Source organism: Polypterus senegalus, chromosome 12, assembly GCF_016835505.1.
Source record: "Polypterus senegalus isolate Bchr_013 chromosome 12, ASM1683550v1, whole genome shotgun sequence".
NCBI classification, from domain to species: domain Eukaryota; kingdom Metazoa; phylum Chordata; class Cladistia; order Polypteriformes; family Polypteridae; genus Polypterus; species Polypterus senegalus.
Window position 1 is genome coordinate 87,131,805 of NC_053165.1, and position 18,555 is coordinate 87,150,359.

At 45.3% G+C, this 18,555-nt stretch overlaps 1 protein-coding gene across 2 annotated transcripts in view; it reads right to left on the reverse strand.

The window, feature by feature from the left end:
• adamtsl3 (ADAMTS-like 3) overlaps positions 1–18,555 on the reverse strand; it is a 486,079-nt gene that overhangs the window by 191,513 nt on the left and 276,011 nt on the right. For both annotated transcript variants that reach the window (XM_039772774.1, XM_039772775.1), the window contains exon 4: positions 6,084–6,211. In XM_039772774.1, coding sequence (XP_039628708.1) covers positions 6,084–6,211 — 128 coding nt within the window. The remainder of the gene's footprint in view (positions 1–6,083; positions 6,212–18,555) is intronic.

The window sequence follows — 18,555 nt, forward strand, 5'->3', positions numbered from 1 at the left end:
AGACTACCGTATATACTCGTGGATAAGTTCTCCCACGGGTAAGTCAGGACTTAATTTTATCCTATAATTTCTGCTATTTTTTAATGTCAAATGTGGAAAACTCACGCTATTGGTCCAAGAGATTATGATATGCTAAGGCTCACCTGAGAGAGTAACCACGGAGCACACAGCCTTTTTTATTTATATGTATTGTGCCTACGTGACCACACAAACTTTTCCGAAGTGACGTTTGCACTGTTTTTGTGTTTTTTGTATCTCACACCTTTATCGAAACAGCATCCCTTATCTACAATGGAGCGTTCGATGAGAAGAAAATATGAAGCTGGTTTTAAACGAAAATTCGTTGAACTGGTGAAAGAAATTGGTAACTGCGCTGCTGCAATAAAATTCGATGTGCCTGAGAAACTGGCGCGCGATTGGAGGAGGCAAGAAGAAGTGTTGCATTTTTGAACGGGTGTGTAAGTCGAGGTCTGATTTTCTGATCAATCTTTTGGGTTTCAAGATCCGACTTATACGTGAGTATATACGGTAAATCTTTTAATTTTACAAAGATTCAGTGCTCACCCTTATTCCTAGCTGGGGTTTTAATGGTGGTTTTCCCCCTCTAGTGGCCATTACTGGAAGTGTATGGGACTACGCGCTTTGGAACTCTTTAGTACTTGGGATTTCCAGTTCATGACAGCTGGGCCTGAAGCCACAGGTAGGTATTTGGGGGTCAAGTTGATCTGAGGTAAAGCCTTTCTGGAGGTCCCACCTCCATTTGCCATGTTTAGAACTTCAGATCAAACCATCTTCAGGTATTTAATGGAAGACACACATTTCTAACTCTTGTTACATTTGTTTGCAGGCTTTCATTGAAATCTTAGAGCAGCACTTCCCAACCTGAGGGCCGTCGCGGCATTGAAGGTGGGACGCAGCCAACCCTGAATGAAACCCCACCCCTCCCCACTCATCCCACAATTGCACTCAGCTTATAGCCGCAGCATCGCAGGTGGATCGCGACCAATACTGGACAACCTCCCCAACTCCCGCTCTGATGGCTCGATTCATCACTGAAGAAGAGCATTGGCGATCATGTTTGATTCATCTAACACTCTGATGATCAGGTGACCAAGTGGGACCACCCCAATTCCAATCCCCCCGATTTGACGGACGCACTTGATTCACTGAGGGGGATCACCCGACTCCTTTCGCTCTGAAAGTCGTGGAAACACTGCCATGTGAAAAATTGGTTTGTGACTCTACAAAGGCTGGGATACACTGTCCTAGAGTATATGCAAGGTTTAAAAATCCTCTTTCAATTCTTGGTATAACCTGAAATGTAACAAAGATGGCAGTAAAAAAACAAAAAATGAAGTAAAACACCAGGCAGCAAAAAATATGAGCTGAGCAAATCATGTCAAAGAACTTAAGAGGCACTTCTGATTACAATCGGTGACAATCCAGAGGACTCGGACCGGGCAGATTCCGAGACAAATGCATCACAAAGATAAAAGAGGGGCTTTATTACTACCCTGGAGCAATTCATAAGCCTCCTTTTAGCAATTCACGCTTCATTTAGCAAATCGGCATCACAAATTGGACAGCATGATACTGTAAAAAAAAAAAAAAGAATGTAAAGCCATTTCATAACCAGAACCTCCTTTCTTCTCCATTCTGTATATTAGCAGTCAGACGACAAGGAACAAGGCCACAAGAGATGAAACACAAGACAAAGACCCCCATTTATAAAAGAATTATGGGTGACTGTGTGCATTTTTGAAAGAGAATGGACATATCTAATTTATTACATAAGCGCAGTATTTTAAAATGTAAATGTGCAGTCAGAGATGCGACAGTAAATCTCAGTTTCAAATAAAAGATGGAATTTTCATGGAATTAACATGGAAATGCCAGAGGGGTCTGACAATCTGCCAAGTGGCTGTAAATTGATTTGTTTTCAGATAGATAGATAGATAGATAGATAGATAGATAGATAGATAGATAGATAGATAGATAGGGGGCGCTATCGTCCCCTTGAACCCTCAGATCAGACTCCAGACACCAGATAAAAGTCCAATAATTGACTTTATTAAAGTAATAATGTGCACAAAGCACACTCCACTCCACTACACTCATACAATAAACAATAATAAATCAATAATCAATACAATCCTCCACTCCCAGACGTATTGTCCCTCTGACACCTGACTCAGCTCAACCCTGGGATCTCCCACAGTCCTTTGTATAGTCCTTGACCCGGAAGTGATTCTGATCCCTCAGTCCATGTGATTCTTAACACTTCCGGGTCAGGTGAAAACTCCTTTGCTTCATCCCGGAAATATGTCAGTTCCTCTGTCGCTGTGACTAAGACGTACTTCTGGGTTATAGGGCAAATAGCAGTCCGTGGGCCTCCCTGCAGTGACCCCTGTCGGCCCCCATGGTATCCAGCAGGGCTGTGCATTAAAACTTCAATGTCCATGAGGTTCTGCTGGAATTCGGGGCATCTCCATGTTGCAGGGAGGGCTCCATCTGGCAGCCTGGGAGTATTGACCAGGATGAATGGCCGGACATATCCTACAATAGATAGATAGATAGATAGATAGATAGACAGTAGAGCAGGCAAGATTAAAAATTCAGATAGATAGATAGATAGGAAAGGCACTATATGATAGATAGATAGATAGATAGATAGATAGATAGATAGATAGATAGATAGATAGATAGATAGATAGATAGATAGATAGATAGATAGATAGTAGAGCAGGCAAGATTAAAAACTTAGATTGTATAGGTTATAAAGATAGATGTGTGTGTTCTCGCATTCCTTCCTTGATCACAAGAGCTAAGTAGTTTATTTAAAACTATTTTAGTTAAAATATGTCTGGGACATTGCAAGCAACAGAGTAGATGACTTTGCATGTGACACAAGTGATGTGAGATTTTTAGATTGTTTGATGTTGTCCTTTGTTGTGTCCGTTGAATCTCCTTTCTGTAAAAATCATGGGATTAAAATTTTTTTGTTGGCCATCACTCTGAAGCACAGGGGCTAAGTAACATTTGAACAAATGATCATTTTTGAATGGCGTATTCCTTTAAAGCTGGTGGTCTTACAGAGTGAGGACTCTTAAAGTTCATATGCAGCGTGAACCCTTCAATTGAGGCCAAGCATTTCTGCCCGGCTGCTATTTATTTGTCACTGTCACCCACAGCTGCCATGTCACTGTAGTAATTGATGATTCCCTTCTCGCTATTTGTAATGACAGTCTTGCATTTGGCCTAGCGAGCCTGGCTGTCCACACTGCCATTTTTCAATTATATCTTATCATGTGTGAGTTCTGCTGCATAAACGCCAGAGCAGCCATATCCATTTGTAATTATAAATCCCGTATTGTCATTACATTCTTGTAAATGCACCTACAATTTTTGCAATATGTCTGCTTCCTGGTGGCCTCAAAGGACTTGTCTTGCAGAAAGTAAAGTTGTCTTGTTACAGAATATTTGTGAACTACTGAATGTGGATGGAGGTGTAGCAAGCATTTCATTTTTGAGGACGATGTCCTTCATTCAGCCTTCCAAAGAAGCTTCTCTGACAATGAAGGGAAACAGTATAATACAAGCTAACTATAGTATGTAAGGAGCTATAAAGAGCACATTGATGATTCTGAAACAATCAAGAAAAGCTAGAAATGAGAAACATTTGACAAAGGAGAGGAAGATAAGTGCATAGCTGAAGTGAGTTTACAAACCTGGTTTTGTGGAGCTTAGTAGCCAAAAAGATGGTATAAAAGGTGAGTAGGCCTCCAAGTACCAGCAGTTAGACCAGGACTGACCAAAAAGAAGGCTTCTCCCCAGTCAGCCAGGCTCCAAACTCAACAAGCAGGCTTCAGGCCCAAAATAGGGCATGGGCCTTTAAAAGTTCAAAATTCACAAAAATGACCTTCAAAGGGTGAGGAAAACTGAAAACCTCTGGCTTTTAGCACAACACAAAATAAAGTTTGATATATAGAGAGAGAGAGAGTGAGAGAGAGAGAGTGAGAGAGGACCATTTGGAAGGTGGGTAAAGCATTCTTGGAATGGCAGACTGGTCTGGGGGTGACAGGAGAGTGTGTTTCTACTATACTCCTCCTCCTCGTGAGATTGACATGCATATTGGGCTGGCATCACTCTTGGTTTACCAGTCAGCCTGTTTCTCCTATGGTCACAAGCTGTGGGCCATGACTGAAAGAATACAAGCGGTAGAAATGGATAAACAAGGACAGAACATTAATCTTTCCTGATCCCTTGTGCACGTGTCTTATTGTAGTGAATGCTTTATCTTCCCTTAACTACTTTGATTTCTGATTAACATTTTGATTTTCTAGTAACTCGTTTAATGCTCTTTTGGTTTCAATCATATTTCTGACGTTCATTTTGATTCACCTCCTGGTTCTCTGTGCTTAATCTGGCAATGTTTGGTTTGCTGGCAGTACTCTAGGTGGTCTGGTTTTACTCCCACACCCTAAAGACCTATGTGACTGGCTACTCCAAACTGATCCAACTCAATCGTGTCCCTCACAGGGCTGGTTGTCACCTTCTGCCCAAAGATGCCGGCTAGCTACTCAAAACTAACCCAACCGAATTGTGTCCCTTTAATGGTTGGCTGTCACCCTGTACCCAGTGCTGCTGGCTGTATACGCGATATTGACTGAGCATGACTGTGTCCCTTCAATGGTTAATTGTCACAATGTGCCCAATACTGCTTGGCTGGCTACTCAAACTTGACCTGACACAATTGTGCCCCTTCTATGGTTGGTTGTCACATTGTGCCCATTGCTGCTGGCTGGTTGGCTACTCAATATTTACTCAACACAACTGTGTCCTGTCTGTGGTTGGCTGTCACTTTCTATCCAGTGCTGTTGGCTACTCAAAACTGACCCAGCATGATTGTGTCCCTTCCATGGTTGGTTAGTTGTCAGCTTGTGCCCATTGATACTGGCTGGCTGGCTACCCAAAACTGACTCAACACGATTGTGGCTCTTCCTTAGTTGGTTGGTTGGTTGGTTGGTTGTTACCTTGTGCCCAAGGCTGCTTGGCTGGCTACTCACAATTGACCTGACACAATTGTGCCCCTTCTATGGTTGGTTGTCACATTGTGCCCATTGCTGCTGGCTGGCTACTCAATATTTATTCAACACAACTGTGTCCCGTCTATGGTTGGATGTCGCCTTCTATCCAGTGCTGTTGGCTAGCTACTCAAAACTGACCCAGCATGATTGTGTCCCTTTCTATGGTTGGTTGACACCTTGTGCCCAATGCTGCTGGCATGGGCACTCCTGCCCTCAGCCCTGAACTTGGTAAGTGGTTTAGAGAGTGAAAGGAGAGATTTTTAAAAATGATTCATGCATGCATTGTCTCAACATAAGGCCACGGAGGGTCAGAGTCCAAGTAACAATAAGAATTATTAGAAGAGCCAAGTCTTTAGTCGCAGCAGCTTTGCATTCCGTAATCCTACAGCAACCGGCAAAGCAATTCAGATAATTCTAAACTTTATAGCATTATGAGTAGTGAAAATCTACCATAAAGCACTTCCCATAAAACTGTTTAAAATACTGCAAGTGAAATAGAATCCCATAAGTAACATGGTATAATAAAAGAGCATTGCCAGGTCAAATATACGACCAGCGCTCCAGCTTGGCAGACTTGAACTTTGTGATATCATCACACAATGAGATCCACTCTTCTGAGGGAAACACAATTCTTTCCCCGCCTTTGATGTCATTACACTCACAGACTGCATCCATGTTTTAATTATAACGACATCCATCGTTAAAACGTCAATGTTTATTACTTTAATTGTTTTAAAGGAATGCAGCTGTTAAAGCTTTAATGCTCAGATTTAAAGCTACCATTCCGCTCGTGTAATTCTACAGCTTTATTGTCTCTGAGGAGGTTTGAACCACATTTTTTTTTTTTTTTTATCGTTTATTTTGCCTTTACATAGTTGGGCTGCTCTCAAGCCACAGCCATTAAGACGCGAAGGTTAGAAAGAGAGAAGGAACCCCCTCGGGCATCGGGGACGTCTTTTGTGCCAGTCCTCTGCTCACCTGCCTGGTAGAACTCACCTTCCATTCAGACATCTCCGCAGCGAGTAGGAGGCCCCGCCTCCACAGGTGCGCGAACAGTCACTCCAGGGACCCCAGGCGTCCCAGCCCAGGTCTTTGTCTTCATCGGAGCGTGTGGTGCGGGACGTCTGCAAGTGACAGAAGGAAAAAAAACTGTAAGAGTTGAATGACGGCCTACTGAAGTCAATATCAGGTCAAGCCACGTGGACTTTTCTGGTCAAACCATCTTTGGATGTTACATAGTGGCACGAAACTACGCTTCGCAGGGCCACAGGGCAGTGTTAAAACAAGAAGTATGGCAGTACCACAAAACAGGGGGTGGGTGTTTTTACATGAGGGAGAGTAGAACACAAATGGACGGGGCTCGTCCATCACACCTCCACCTACATCATTACACTTGTTTACACTCATATGAACTTGTTAAACACATTATATCTGACATAAAATCTGTACCCTAATGCAGATGACAATATGTGAATGTCAGGTTGTATAACAGCTCATCTGCACTTCACACTAGTAGTAACACAACTACGGCATACACTGGGCTTTATTCATCCATCCATTTTCTAACCCGCTGAATCCGAATACAGGGTCACGGGGGTCTGCTGGAGCCAATCCCAGGGCACAAGGCAGGAACCAATCCTGAGCAGGGTGCCAACCTACCACAGGACACACACAAACACACCAAGCACACACCAAGCCCAATTTAGAATCGCCAATCCACCTACCCTGCATGTCTTTGGACTGTGGGAGGAAACCCACGCAGACACGGGGAGAACATGCAAACTCCACGCAGGGAGGACCTGGTAAGTGAACCCGGGTGTCCTAACTGCGAGGCAGCAGCGCTACCCACTGCACCACCGTGCCGCCGGCTTTATTCTTACATCAGAGAAGTACTTCATTAGGACTGTTGTTGAACTTGCTGTATTTTCTTTTTCATTACAATTTAAATTTAGGACGGCATGGTGGTGCAGTGGGTAGCGCTGCTGCCTCACAGTAATGAGACCCGGGTTCGCTTACCTGGGTCCTCCCTGCATGGAGTTTGCATGTTCTCCCCGTGTCTGCATTGGTTTCCTCCCACAGTCCAAAGACAGGCAGGTTAGGTGCATTGGCGATTCTAAATTGTACTTAGTGTGTGTGCCCTGCAGTGGGCTGGCACCCTGCCCGGGGTTTGTTTCCTGCCTTGCACCCTGTATTGGACCCTGTAGTTAGGATATAGCGGGTTGGATAAGAGATGGCTGGATTTAAATTTATTAGCAGTCGGAGTCTGTCCATTATTTGCCGACTCCAGGATCCCAACATTGTCTCAGACTCCAACTCCTCGACTCCGACTCCACAGCCCTGGGTTTAATAAGGAATTGAAATTAGAGTGGAGTGGCGGCTCTGTGGCTAATGATCTGGGCTGATATCCAGTAGGTTGTCAGTTCGAATCCCGTTAAGGCCAGAAGAGATCCTACTCTGTTTTCCATGGGAAACTCCATAGAAAGAGACGTAGCTGGAAGGAGGCATCTCATTTCAGACCTGAGCTGATTAGTAGATGGACCTTCTGCCTGACCTGTTAATGTTGAAGGCTCAACTGGCCTATTTTCTGTTGTGTCCTTGCACACTCGATCTCTTTTTGTTGTTGCTTTTATCAAAGGGGGGAGAAATGGCACCCCAGCTGTTGCCTTTGGACCTCTTGCACCTTTTAGGCAATTAGAAGACAAACAAATGAGAAGGGGCAGCACGGTGGCGCAGTGGGTAGCTCTGCTGCCTGGCAGTAAGGACACCCGGGTTCGCTTACCTGAATCCTCCCTGCGTGGAGTTTGCATGTTCTCCCCGTGTCTACATGGGTTTCCTCCCACAGTCCAAAGACGTGCAGGTTAGGTGCATTGGTGATCCTAAATTGTCCCTTATGTATGTTTGGTGTGTGTGTGCCATGCGGTGGGTTGGCATCCTTCCCAAGGTTTGTTCCTGCCTTGTGCCCTGTGCTGGCTGGGATTGGCTCCAGCAGACCCCTGTAGTTAGGATATAGTGGGTTGAGTGACTGACTGACTGACTGACAGACAAATGAGAAGATAGAGAACATAAAGGGTTGGGGCACCAAAAGTGTCCCCCCATATAATTGAGGACACAAGTTTACGATAAGGTACAAAATAAACACGTGACTTATAGGAGGGAGTGGCGGCTCTGTCGTTAAGGATCTGCGCTGGTATCTGGAACGTTGCCGGGTTCAAATCCCATTACTGCCAGAAGGGATCCCCTTGAGCAAGGCCCTTAACCTGGGTGCTGTGTGATGGCTGACCCTGCATTCTGACCCCCAAAAGGTCATGCGAAAAGACAATTTCCACTCAAGGATTAACCTCCGTAGCGTTACATACTTTGACTCTTGCTTGACAAATTCTGTATTTATTAAACGTGATCTTACTTCTGGCGGCACGGTGGCGCAGTGGGTAGCACTGCTGCCACGTAGTTAGGAGACCCAGGGTCACTTCCCGGGTGGAGTTTGCATGTTCTCCCCGTATCTGTGTGGGTTTCCTCTCACAGTTCAAAGACATGCAGGTTAGGTGCATTGGCGATCCTAAATTGTCCCTCGTGTGTGCTTGGTGTGTGTGTGTGCCCTGTAGTGGGCTGGTGCCCTGCCCGAGGTTTGTTTCCTGCCTTGCACTCTGTGCTGGCTGGGTTTGGCTCCAGCAGACCCCTGTGATCCTGTTATTAGGATATAGCGGGTTGGATAATGGATGGATGGATGAAAGTTTTCCAAAAATTTATTTTACAAGCTTTTTCAGCACCACTGCTAGCAAAACAAGACCCCGGGACGCCGTCGTTTATCAGAGTTAAAGCAGCCAACCTCGGTGAGCCTTCCAAACTGAAGCACTTCACCATGAGCGGAGGAAACACGCCATCCGAGCCGAGTTGCGTCATCAGATTCCATTCATTCCTCCCCGGTTAAGACAGTTGAAAAAATATTTTAAAAAGCTCATTGTGTGAAAAATAAAGAAAGGCAAGAAATGTGCTCATTGAGGGTGAAATGCCGTTACAGCAAGATAAGGCTTAGAATATTAGGAAATGGTGAAATATCTCAAAATGAAAGAATGTACACAGGATGCCGTAGGGAGTTTTTATAGCACTGTGTCATAGTTTCAGAGACTCGGTGTGGAAACCCGGGGCACAACCTACCACCCTGACCCGACACATACAGGCAGAGACACCAACCAGTTCAGACCTTTAATTCGGGGAAAGGCCCCCCGACCCATACCAACAGTTACAAGCAGAGTAGAACTCCGGCCCTTTCCTCCAGAGCCTTGCAGTCCCCTTCCTTCTTCCATCTCCTCCCGATTCAGACTCTCTTCTGGGAGGTAGCTGACTCCTTTAAAACCGCACCCGGGTGTGGTAGAAGCCCAAAGTTGGTCTCTGCAGCTCGGCCTGGTGGCATCCCTGGAACCCAGTAGGGCAGAGCCAACTAACATGAAGTGCCATATAGCCCTGTGGGACTCTCAGGGGTCGTTACACCCCAGTGGGGACAGATAACGCCCTTCGTAAGTCATCTCCCCCTGTACTTCCATTATGGAGGCGACCTGCTCGGGTATTGGCACCGGCCGCCATCCATCACCTCGGTCTGACCAATGTCTGTGTGCTGTCAACATGGCAACCCATGTGAACTTCTGTTACCAATTTGGTTGCCTTCCCCTGGGCGATTGGTGGCCATGTGTGTGTAAATGTTGCTTGTAATGGACTGGGATGGATTCAGTTTCTGCCTTGTGCCCGGGATTGATTCACATGTTTATTGTTATTATGTACTTTTGTTACTATCGCTCTATTTATTATCTTGTGTCACACACATGTGCATGGGAGACAACTTAAAGGTTCTTTTGGTGGTAGTTATCCTCCGAACCAGAGGTTGGCGCCGTTGCCTGATGCCTTTCTTCTTTCTCCTTCTGCAGATCAGAAGATTGATCGCCAAAGCACCCATGATGTCACTTCCATCTGCCGCCCTCCCGAACTCACCTCTTCCTGTCCTGGAGCATTAAACCCTCCTTCGCTGCCATCTTGGATAGTCATCGATAGACTCATGTGTGAGAATTTGCTTTATTTTTTTGATTAACTTTGATTAATTTTGATTTACATGGTTACTCCCTGAGGGGAAATTGTCTTTTCACATGACCTTTGAGGGAAGCACGGTGGCGCAGTGGGTCCTCCCTGCGTGGAGTTTGAATGTTCTCCCCGTGTCTGCGGGGGTTTCCTCCCACAGTCCAAAGACATGAAGGTTAGGTGCCCTGGAGATTCTAAATTGTCCCTAGTGTGTGCTGTGGGTGTGGGTGTGTGTGTGTGTGTGTGTGTGTGTGTGCGTGTCCTGTGGTGGGCTGACACCCTGCCTAGGGTTTGTTTCCTGCCTTACGCCCCATGTTGGCTGGGATTGGCTCCAGCGGACCCCCGTGAGCCTGTAGTTAGGATATAGTGGGTTGGATAATGGATGAACATGACCTTTGGGTGTCAGAGTGTAAGGTCAGCCATCGCACAGTACCCCCGGTGCAATTCTCAGATTAAGGGCCTTGATCAAGGGGGGATCCCTTGTGGCGTAATGGGATTTGAACCGGCAATCTTCCAGATCCTTAGCCACAGAGCCAGCACTCCCTCCTATAAGTCACGCGTTTATTTTATACCTTATTGTAAACTCTTGTCCTCGATTATAAGGGGAACACTTTTGGTGCCCCAATCCTTTATGTTCTCTATCTTCTCGTTTGTTACTCTTATAATTGCCTATAAGATGCGAGAAGTCCACAGGTAACAGGTGGGGTGCCAACCAGTTCACCCCATTTAATAGAAGCAAAAACAAAATGAGATTGAGCTGCACAAGGGCACAACAGAAAATAGGCCAGTTCAGCCTTCAACATCAACAGATCAGGCAGAAGGTCCATCATCTAATCGGCTCGGGTGCGAAATGAAATGCCTCCTTCTGGGTACGTTCCTTTCTATGAAGTTTTGACGGGATGGTCTAATGCCTTCCCTGAGAGTCTTCTCAGAACTGCAGGTAAAAGAGAAAGGAGAGCTGACAACGGCACCTCCTCTTGGTTCGGTGAGGAATTGCTTATCTTTATTGAGCCAGGCACAAACACGTGACAGCCTTACGTAATTTATTTAATACTCGCCGTCCCCCCCAGCTCCACCCGCGTAGTAGTGAAACAGGACAGTGAGGAGGGCCCTGCTCAGATCCCCACTCCTGACGTCACGCTTCCCCCTGCTCTCTCGGATTAGCGCAAATAAATCGCTCCTACAAGTGAACTATGATTCTTAGCGCAATGAGAGAAGTCACAAAATCAAGCGTAATGTTCAAGCAAATTCTACAAAATAACCCAATCTAAATCCGTGAAGTAGCTCTCTCATTCGCTAGCTACTGGGGTAAGGTACGCACCCCGAGGCTGGCGCATGAGTAGGGAGGGCTCTGCCCCCTCCGTTCAGCCCAGCTGCATGTCTCTTGGATTCACGCAAATAAATCGGTACCTCAAGCGAACTATGATACTTAGCACGATGAAAGAAGTCACAAAATCAACCGGAATGTTCAAGCAAATTCTAGAAAAAACCCGATCTAAATCCGTTAAGTAGTTCTCTTGTTCGCTAGCTAACCAGAAGTAAGGTACACACCCCGAGGCAGACACGTGAGTGAGTGAGGAGGGACCCCCTCTCCTCCCCTCAACCCGCTGCGTGTCTCTCTCTGATTTCCGCAAATGAATCAATTCCACAAGCGAACTATGATACTTAGCGTGATGAGAGAAACTGCAAAATCAACCGGGGTGTTCATGCAAACTATCGAAAATCCGTTAAGTAGTTCTCTCATTCACTGGCTAACCGGAGGTAAGGTACACAGACGAAGAGGTAGACACGTGAGTGAGTGAGGAAGGCCCCGCTCTCCTACCCTCAGCCCGCTGTGTCTCTCTCTGATTTGCCCAAATAAATTGGTTCCGCAAGCGAACTATGATGCTTAGCGCGAAGAGAGAAGTCGAAAAAATCAAACGCAATTTTTTAAGCAAATTATCGAAAAAAAACCTGATCTAAATCCGTTACGTAGTTCTCTCATTCGCTAGCTAACTGGAGGTAAGGTACACACTGCGAGTGAGTGAGGAGGGCCCCGTTCTCCTACCCTCAGTCCGCTGCGACTTTCTCGCATTTGCGCAAATACTTCGGTTCCACAAGTGAACTAAGATACTTAGCACGATGGGAGAAGTCGAAATGTTCTCTCATGAAGTGGACAGACATACAGACATTGGATTATATATATATAAATATATGTATATATATATATATATAGGAGATGTATATGTGTATTGTGTTTCAATGTTCTCCTGCATGTCTTCTGTTTTGTGCGCTGAACCATAAGAGGCGGAGCCACCCTGAAGGACCGCCCCCAGTCTTTATAGTGTGAGGCTGAGGAGCGGATCCTTCAGTGGATCATTAACATTTGGACCTTGTTGTTCTTGTGAGTGTTGATTTTCAGACTTCTTGCTTCTCTTTAGTTTTTGATGACTGAACTGTGAGGGCTGAAGTCTCCCTGCAGAGTTTTGGGTAAGGCTGCCTTGAATGAGGCCTATTCTCGGCAGTCTAGGAAAGGCCGTGGCCTGTTTAATTTGTCTTTTACTGGTCTAATGCAGTTTTGCCAATTAGTGGCTCATCATAATAATAAGGGGATTGAGAAAGCAGAGAAAAGAAAGCTTTACAAATTCATAATTATACGCGGGAAATGATTCGTAAGTGGGGCTGAAACATAATGAGTTGCACTTTAGGTATCACAGAGGTAAGAAGAATACTCCGAAGAATTAAAATACGAAAGGCAATTACTAAAATCTATGAGACGGGACTTCACATCATAACTTGACGAAATGTGAATTGGATGACCATTAAAAAGAATTACAACCCACGTTCTGGGAAATGTAATGAGATCCCCGTGTGGTGCCAGAATCCCACCACAATGCATCGTGCAGAAGATAAGGTCAGGCAAAATTCAGAAAGTTGATTACACGTTTTTTTTCTTTATATGGTCCTCAGAGAGAAAACCGTGCACGGAGAGGAAACGACAAAGATTTACAAAGGCTGGCAGAGAGCGTCAGTAATGACTGAGGGGTCCTGCAGGCCCCCGGCTGAATTGCAGGGTAACGTTACCTCCCATAATCCCATTTTTAATTGCAAACGCTCCCTGTAGGAAAGGGTTAATCTCAGGGCATCCGGCCCGTGTTCTTCACACATTTGCTTTAATACTGCAGTCATACATGTCATGAAAAGTAGAAGAACCGCCTGGAGAGGATACGGTCAAGTGGCTCAGAGGGCCAAAACCCGTTCCAAGTATGAGACCCCGGGATCTAAGCTATAAATGACAAATTGGATTCTTATTCACCGTATCAATGGAGGCGTCTGCCCAACGCTCACATTTATTCACCCGTTTGTCCGTTTTTTTTTTTTCTTTTGAAATGGCGGATCATCTTTCTAAGGGTCACGATGCCACATGCAGCATTAGTCACACCACAGGGTGGTGGGATTTGGTTTTAACTCTTAGCTAGAAACTACTGTTCTTTACAAAGCCGCACAAATCACACTCCTTTCATGGTGGCCACCACTGCAAATGGCTTTATAGTTATTGTTCTGCAGTTCGAACAGAAAATCACCGCATCATACTGTGTGACAAGTAGCCACAGATGCACACCCTCACCCCAGCGCCTTGCCAAGGCATTGAAATGTGGAATAAGCTTTCTGGTAGTTTCAAGGTGTGTAGCGTTAACCTCCTTAGCGTTATGTTTACCCCCAAAAACAACTCAAAAGCATCACATTTTTAAAATAATAATAATAATAGACAACAACAGGGGTTGGCTGGCATCACAGCTGGGATGGATGGCTCCTCACCTGCCCGGGCAGCCTTTTAAAAGGAATGATGTGGGTGGACGGGCATCCTGACCAGGTTGGTTTGTGGTACCTTTACCCGGTCGGAAAGTCATTGTCATGGAAGGACGGGGGCACTGCTTCCCCAATACACTGGGTGGCAGCACCCCTCTGGTTTGCATCCCACTTCAGCCACTACTAATGTGTACCACCTGCATGATGCAACGGCAGCCATTTTTGTGCCAGTATGCTCGCCACACATGAGCTGTTACGTGATGAAGTGATAAGAGAGAGAGATAGCCAATTAGAGACAGGGGATAATATGGGGGCCAGAATGACCAGGCAGTGGTGGGCAGTTTAGGCAGGACTTCGAGATACACCCTACTTTTGACGAAGGATTAGCAGCATTATGACCAGAGAGAGTCAAGACCTCATCTTATCTGAAGGATGGAGTCATTTTTACAGCGCAGTGTCCCCGTCACTGCACTTGGGGGCATTGGGATCCACGTTCGGACCACTGGGTAAGCACCCCCTGCTGGTCTCACCATCACCTCTTCCAGCAGCAACCCAAGCTTTTCTATACGGTCTCCCATCGAAGTACTGGCCAGGAGGGCGTGGCTAACGGAAGTGACATCAGAGGTGGAGTGGCTGTCAGTTTTCCATTCTATGAAGAGAGAAGGCATTAGCAAACAGCGCCATCCCCTGGTACAGCAGGTAACTACCATCACCAGAGCCCTTAAGTGGTCACACCAAGCTCACACGAGTGACAATATGAAAAACAGTATTAAAGTTTACGCTTACCACACATGAGCTGTTATGTGGTGAAGGGATGAGAGAGATAGACAATTAGAGATAGGGGAGGATATGGGGGCCAGAATGACCAGGCAGTGGTGGGCAGTTTAGGCAGGACATCGAGATACACCCTAATTTTTTCATAAAGGTTTAGCAGTATTATGACCAGAAAGAGTCAAGACCTCAGTTTAACATCTCATCCGAAGGATGGTGCCATTTTGACAGCACAGTGTCCCCGTCACTGCACTGGGGGCATTGTGATCCACATTCAGACCACCGGGTAAGCACTCCCTGCTGCTCTCACCATCAACTCTTACAGCAGCAAGCTTTTCCTATATGGTCCCCCATCCAAGTGCTGGCCGGGCCTGACCATGCTTAGTGTCAGGTGCATGTCCTCTACACAGTGTCCCCATCACTGCACTGGGGGCATTGTGATCCATATTCAGACCACCGGGTAAGCACCCCCTGCTGGTCTCACCATCACCTATTATAGCAGCAACCCAAGCTTTCCCTATATGGTCTCCCATCCAAGTACTGGCCAGGCCTGAAGAGGCTTAGTGTCAGGTGGACGAGCTCTTCTGAAGTCCACCATCACCTCAGCCCTTAAGTGGTCTCCCAAGTGCACACGGGTGACAATATGAAAAACAGTATTAAAGTTTTACCACAGAGTAAAAAAAAAAAGGACAGGGAGGGGACCAATGGCAGCAGACTGCATAGTAAAGCATTGAATTTTATGTACTGTATGCTTGCATGAAGACTGAGACAATTCAAAGGATCTCAGAAAGACGTCACATGAAGCAGATGCCCTTCTGTCAAATGTGTGTAGCTGTAGAAGAATGAGAGTGAAAAGGAAATGCTGACAAAAAGAAGATGGAGCGTTTCTTTCCCTTAAGAGTGGCATTCTGCTCCTGTGATTGTAAAGACATGTTCAACAGTGACCGGGTGATAATGACATTTCCAGACGCAGATGACCTCACTGAAATGGTACAGCAATTAAGTCGAGTGTGTGCTGAACTCATTATTTATTTTCAATACACAGCAGATAATAATCATGCAACCCTGGATTAGCTGGATTTGGACAGGGAACAAATGAATGAGTAGATGCTGATGGAATGAGAAAATCCCATTTCTTTTACAAGGCATGACAACAGATTTAATCCGAATGTTTTCCAGACTGGAAATCATTTTAATTATATTTCGCAGTTGTACGTTACTCAGCTTTGCTGTCAGGATGGTCCAACGGGCACCCCTGATGGGATGGGTCCTGCTCCCTTATCTGGGCAAAGAAGGACAACTAGGGAGTGGGGACATTCCCCTACCATGCCAGGACGTGGGCACAAGAACTGCAGTAGCAGATACACCGGGGTTGGCATCCCAGCAACCCCAGAAGGACATGCCAACTGGGCTTGTGTGCCAGGAACACCGGAACAGTGGGTGACTGCCTACTATGGGACGAGTGTTCCCCTGTACATCGGGTGGCAGCATTATGGCTGGGGGGCCTTAGTGTGGGCACTAGTGGGGCAGAGTGGGAGTTGTGAGGGCTGATTGAGGTAATTTATGTAAAGTAGAATGCCTAGAGGGGGCTGGGTGGTCTCGTGGCCTCAGAACCCCTGCAGATTTGTTTTTCTTTCTCCAGCCGTCTGGAGTTTTTTTTTTTTTGTTGTTTTTTTCTATCCTCCTATTCTATGATAATTAATATTGTCAAATTTTATTTTTGAATATATTTTGCCCTTTATCTCCCGTAAAGGAAAATGTGCTATAAAAATAAATGTTGTTGTTGGGTCTGCCTTGCTAGGTTCTGTGGGGGCCACCAGGGGGAGCTGTGGATTACTAACGCCACAAGTACCATTGGGGTCCTGCTGACTCGGAAGTACATCTCGATGGTAATGTATTAAGTACCTGAGGTACTCCCAGGTGTGAGTTTAAAAGTGAGCCCTCCGCTCGAATCAGGGGGATTAAGGCTTAGACAGAGTTGGAGTCGGATGTGGGTGAGAGTGGAACAGAGACTATTGTAAGAAGGGATTGCTGCCATTAAACATCTTTGATTGCTCTTGGACTGTTGTGTGTGTAGGTGTGTCTGGGGTTTGGGACTCTGCAACGCTCCCTAGCGGCCACACTGTATTATATATTTCAGTTCAGCACAATTTACTCTTTGCATAAAAGAGAGTCTAACACAGGACAAAACAAATACAGACTCAAACAATGTCCACATAAGGAAATAATGTATCGAGTACAGCACAAGTCAAATATAGCAATAGCCATACAATGGCTAACCCTGCGCTCTGAGCTCTAACAGTCATGTGAAAAGACAGATTTCCCTTAGGGATTAATAAAGTATGTCAAAACAAAAACAAATTAAAAATCACGCTGGCCTGGCTGAGACAATCTCAGGTGAAGAACCATTTTGGTTACACAGCAAGAATCAAAGAAGGTGATTGGCTTCTGCAATCAGCGTACAAAATGTAACGGACATCAACGGGCTAGAAAAATGGTGCAAAAGAACAAATAAACAGACTAACCAATTATGGTATAGTTTGGTTTTATATATTTTCTACTGTGTACTAAGGACCTGGATCCCTGGACTGAGTCAGAGTTCCACTATAAGTAGGATTCATTTTGTTTTTGCTGTGATGATTATAATTTGTTGCCTAATTTCCCATTATGACCAGTGTGTTAGACCCACAAAAGTAGTTGGCATATGAGAGTGAACTGGAGAGTCAAGGGTTCAAACTGGAAAGAGCAGAAAAAGGCACAAGACAAGGAAAAATAAAAGGCTAGCAAAGGTCGGAACACAAGAGATTTAACAAACACAAAGAATTTTCTTCAGCACGATTCGAAAGATGTTCTATTCACAGCTTAGTTAGAGAAGGATCTTTTATGCTGTTGCAGCAAAATCAGGATCTTAACCTTCAAGGACACAACCGTGACAGCTATACGTGCCCCCATGACGGGTGCCCAGAATGATGGCGAAAATACGAGACAGCAAATAACGGTCAAAACTGACCCAAAAAAACCACTTGATTCTGAGACATCTGAGACATCACACCTAACACAGTTCTTGATTCCAAACTACCGTCATGGTTTGCGAACAAATATGTTTACCTTCTGTGCACTTCAGATAAAATAAGCGATCAAACGGTTCACTTTCATTTATCAGCCAACTTATTCCTGTCTTGCCCTCAATACTGCAGGCATAGGTTACTACTCCCTGAGACTTTTCAACAGATAAATAAGGTTTCAGAAACTCAATGGATCTATCAGCAGTTTCTTTTTTTTAATGTCTTACACAGTGGAACCTCGGGTTACGACCGTAATTCGGTTCAAAAACTCTCGTCGCAACCCGATTTGGTCGTGACCCGAAGTAACTTCCCCGATAGGATTGTATGTAAATAAAATTAATCCGTTCCAGACCGCATGAGCTGTATGTAAATATTCTTTTTAAAGATTTTTAAGCACAAAAATAGTTAATTATACCATAGAATGCACAATGTAATAGTAAACTAAATGTAAAAACATTGAATAACACTGAGAAAACCTTGAACAAAGAAAACGAACCTTGCAGTCTCAAGCCCTGTGCATTCTTTAACTGCCTTCTCGCACTCTCTCTCTGTCGCTCGCTCGCTCGCTCGCTGCACAGGGAGAGACTGAACACGTGCGGAAATCATCGGCGGGGCGTACGAACCAGAAGGGAGACTGGCTTGTTCGTCACCCGAGTGTGTGGTCGTAAACAGATGTAAAAGTTTGGAGAACTTTTTGGTCGTAACCCGATTTGTACGTGTTCCGAGACATTCGTGACCCGAGGTTCCACTGTACTATTTTCCGAGATTGAACAGTT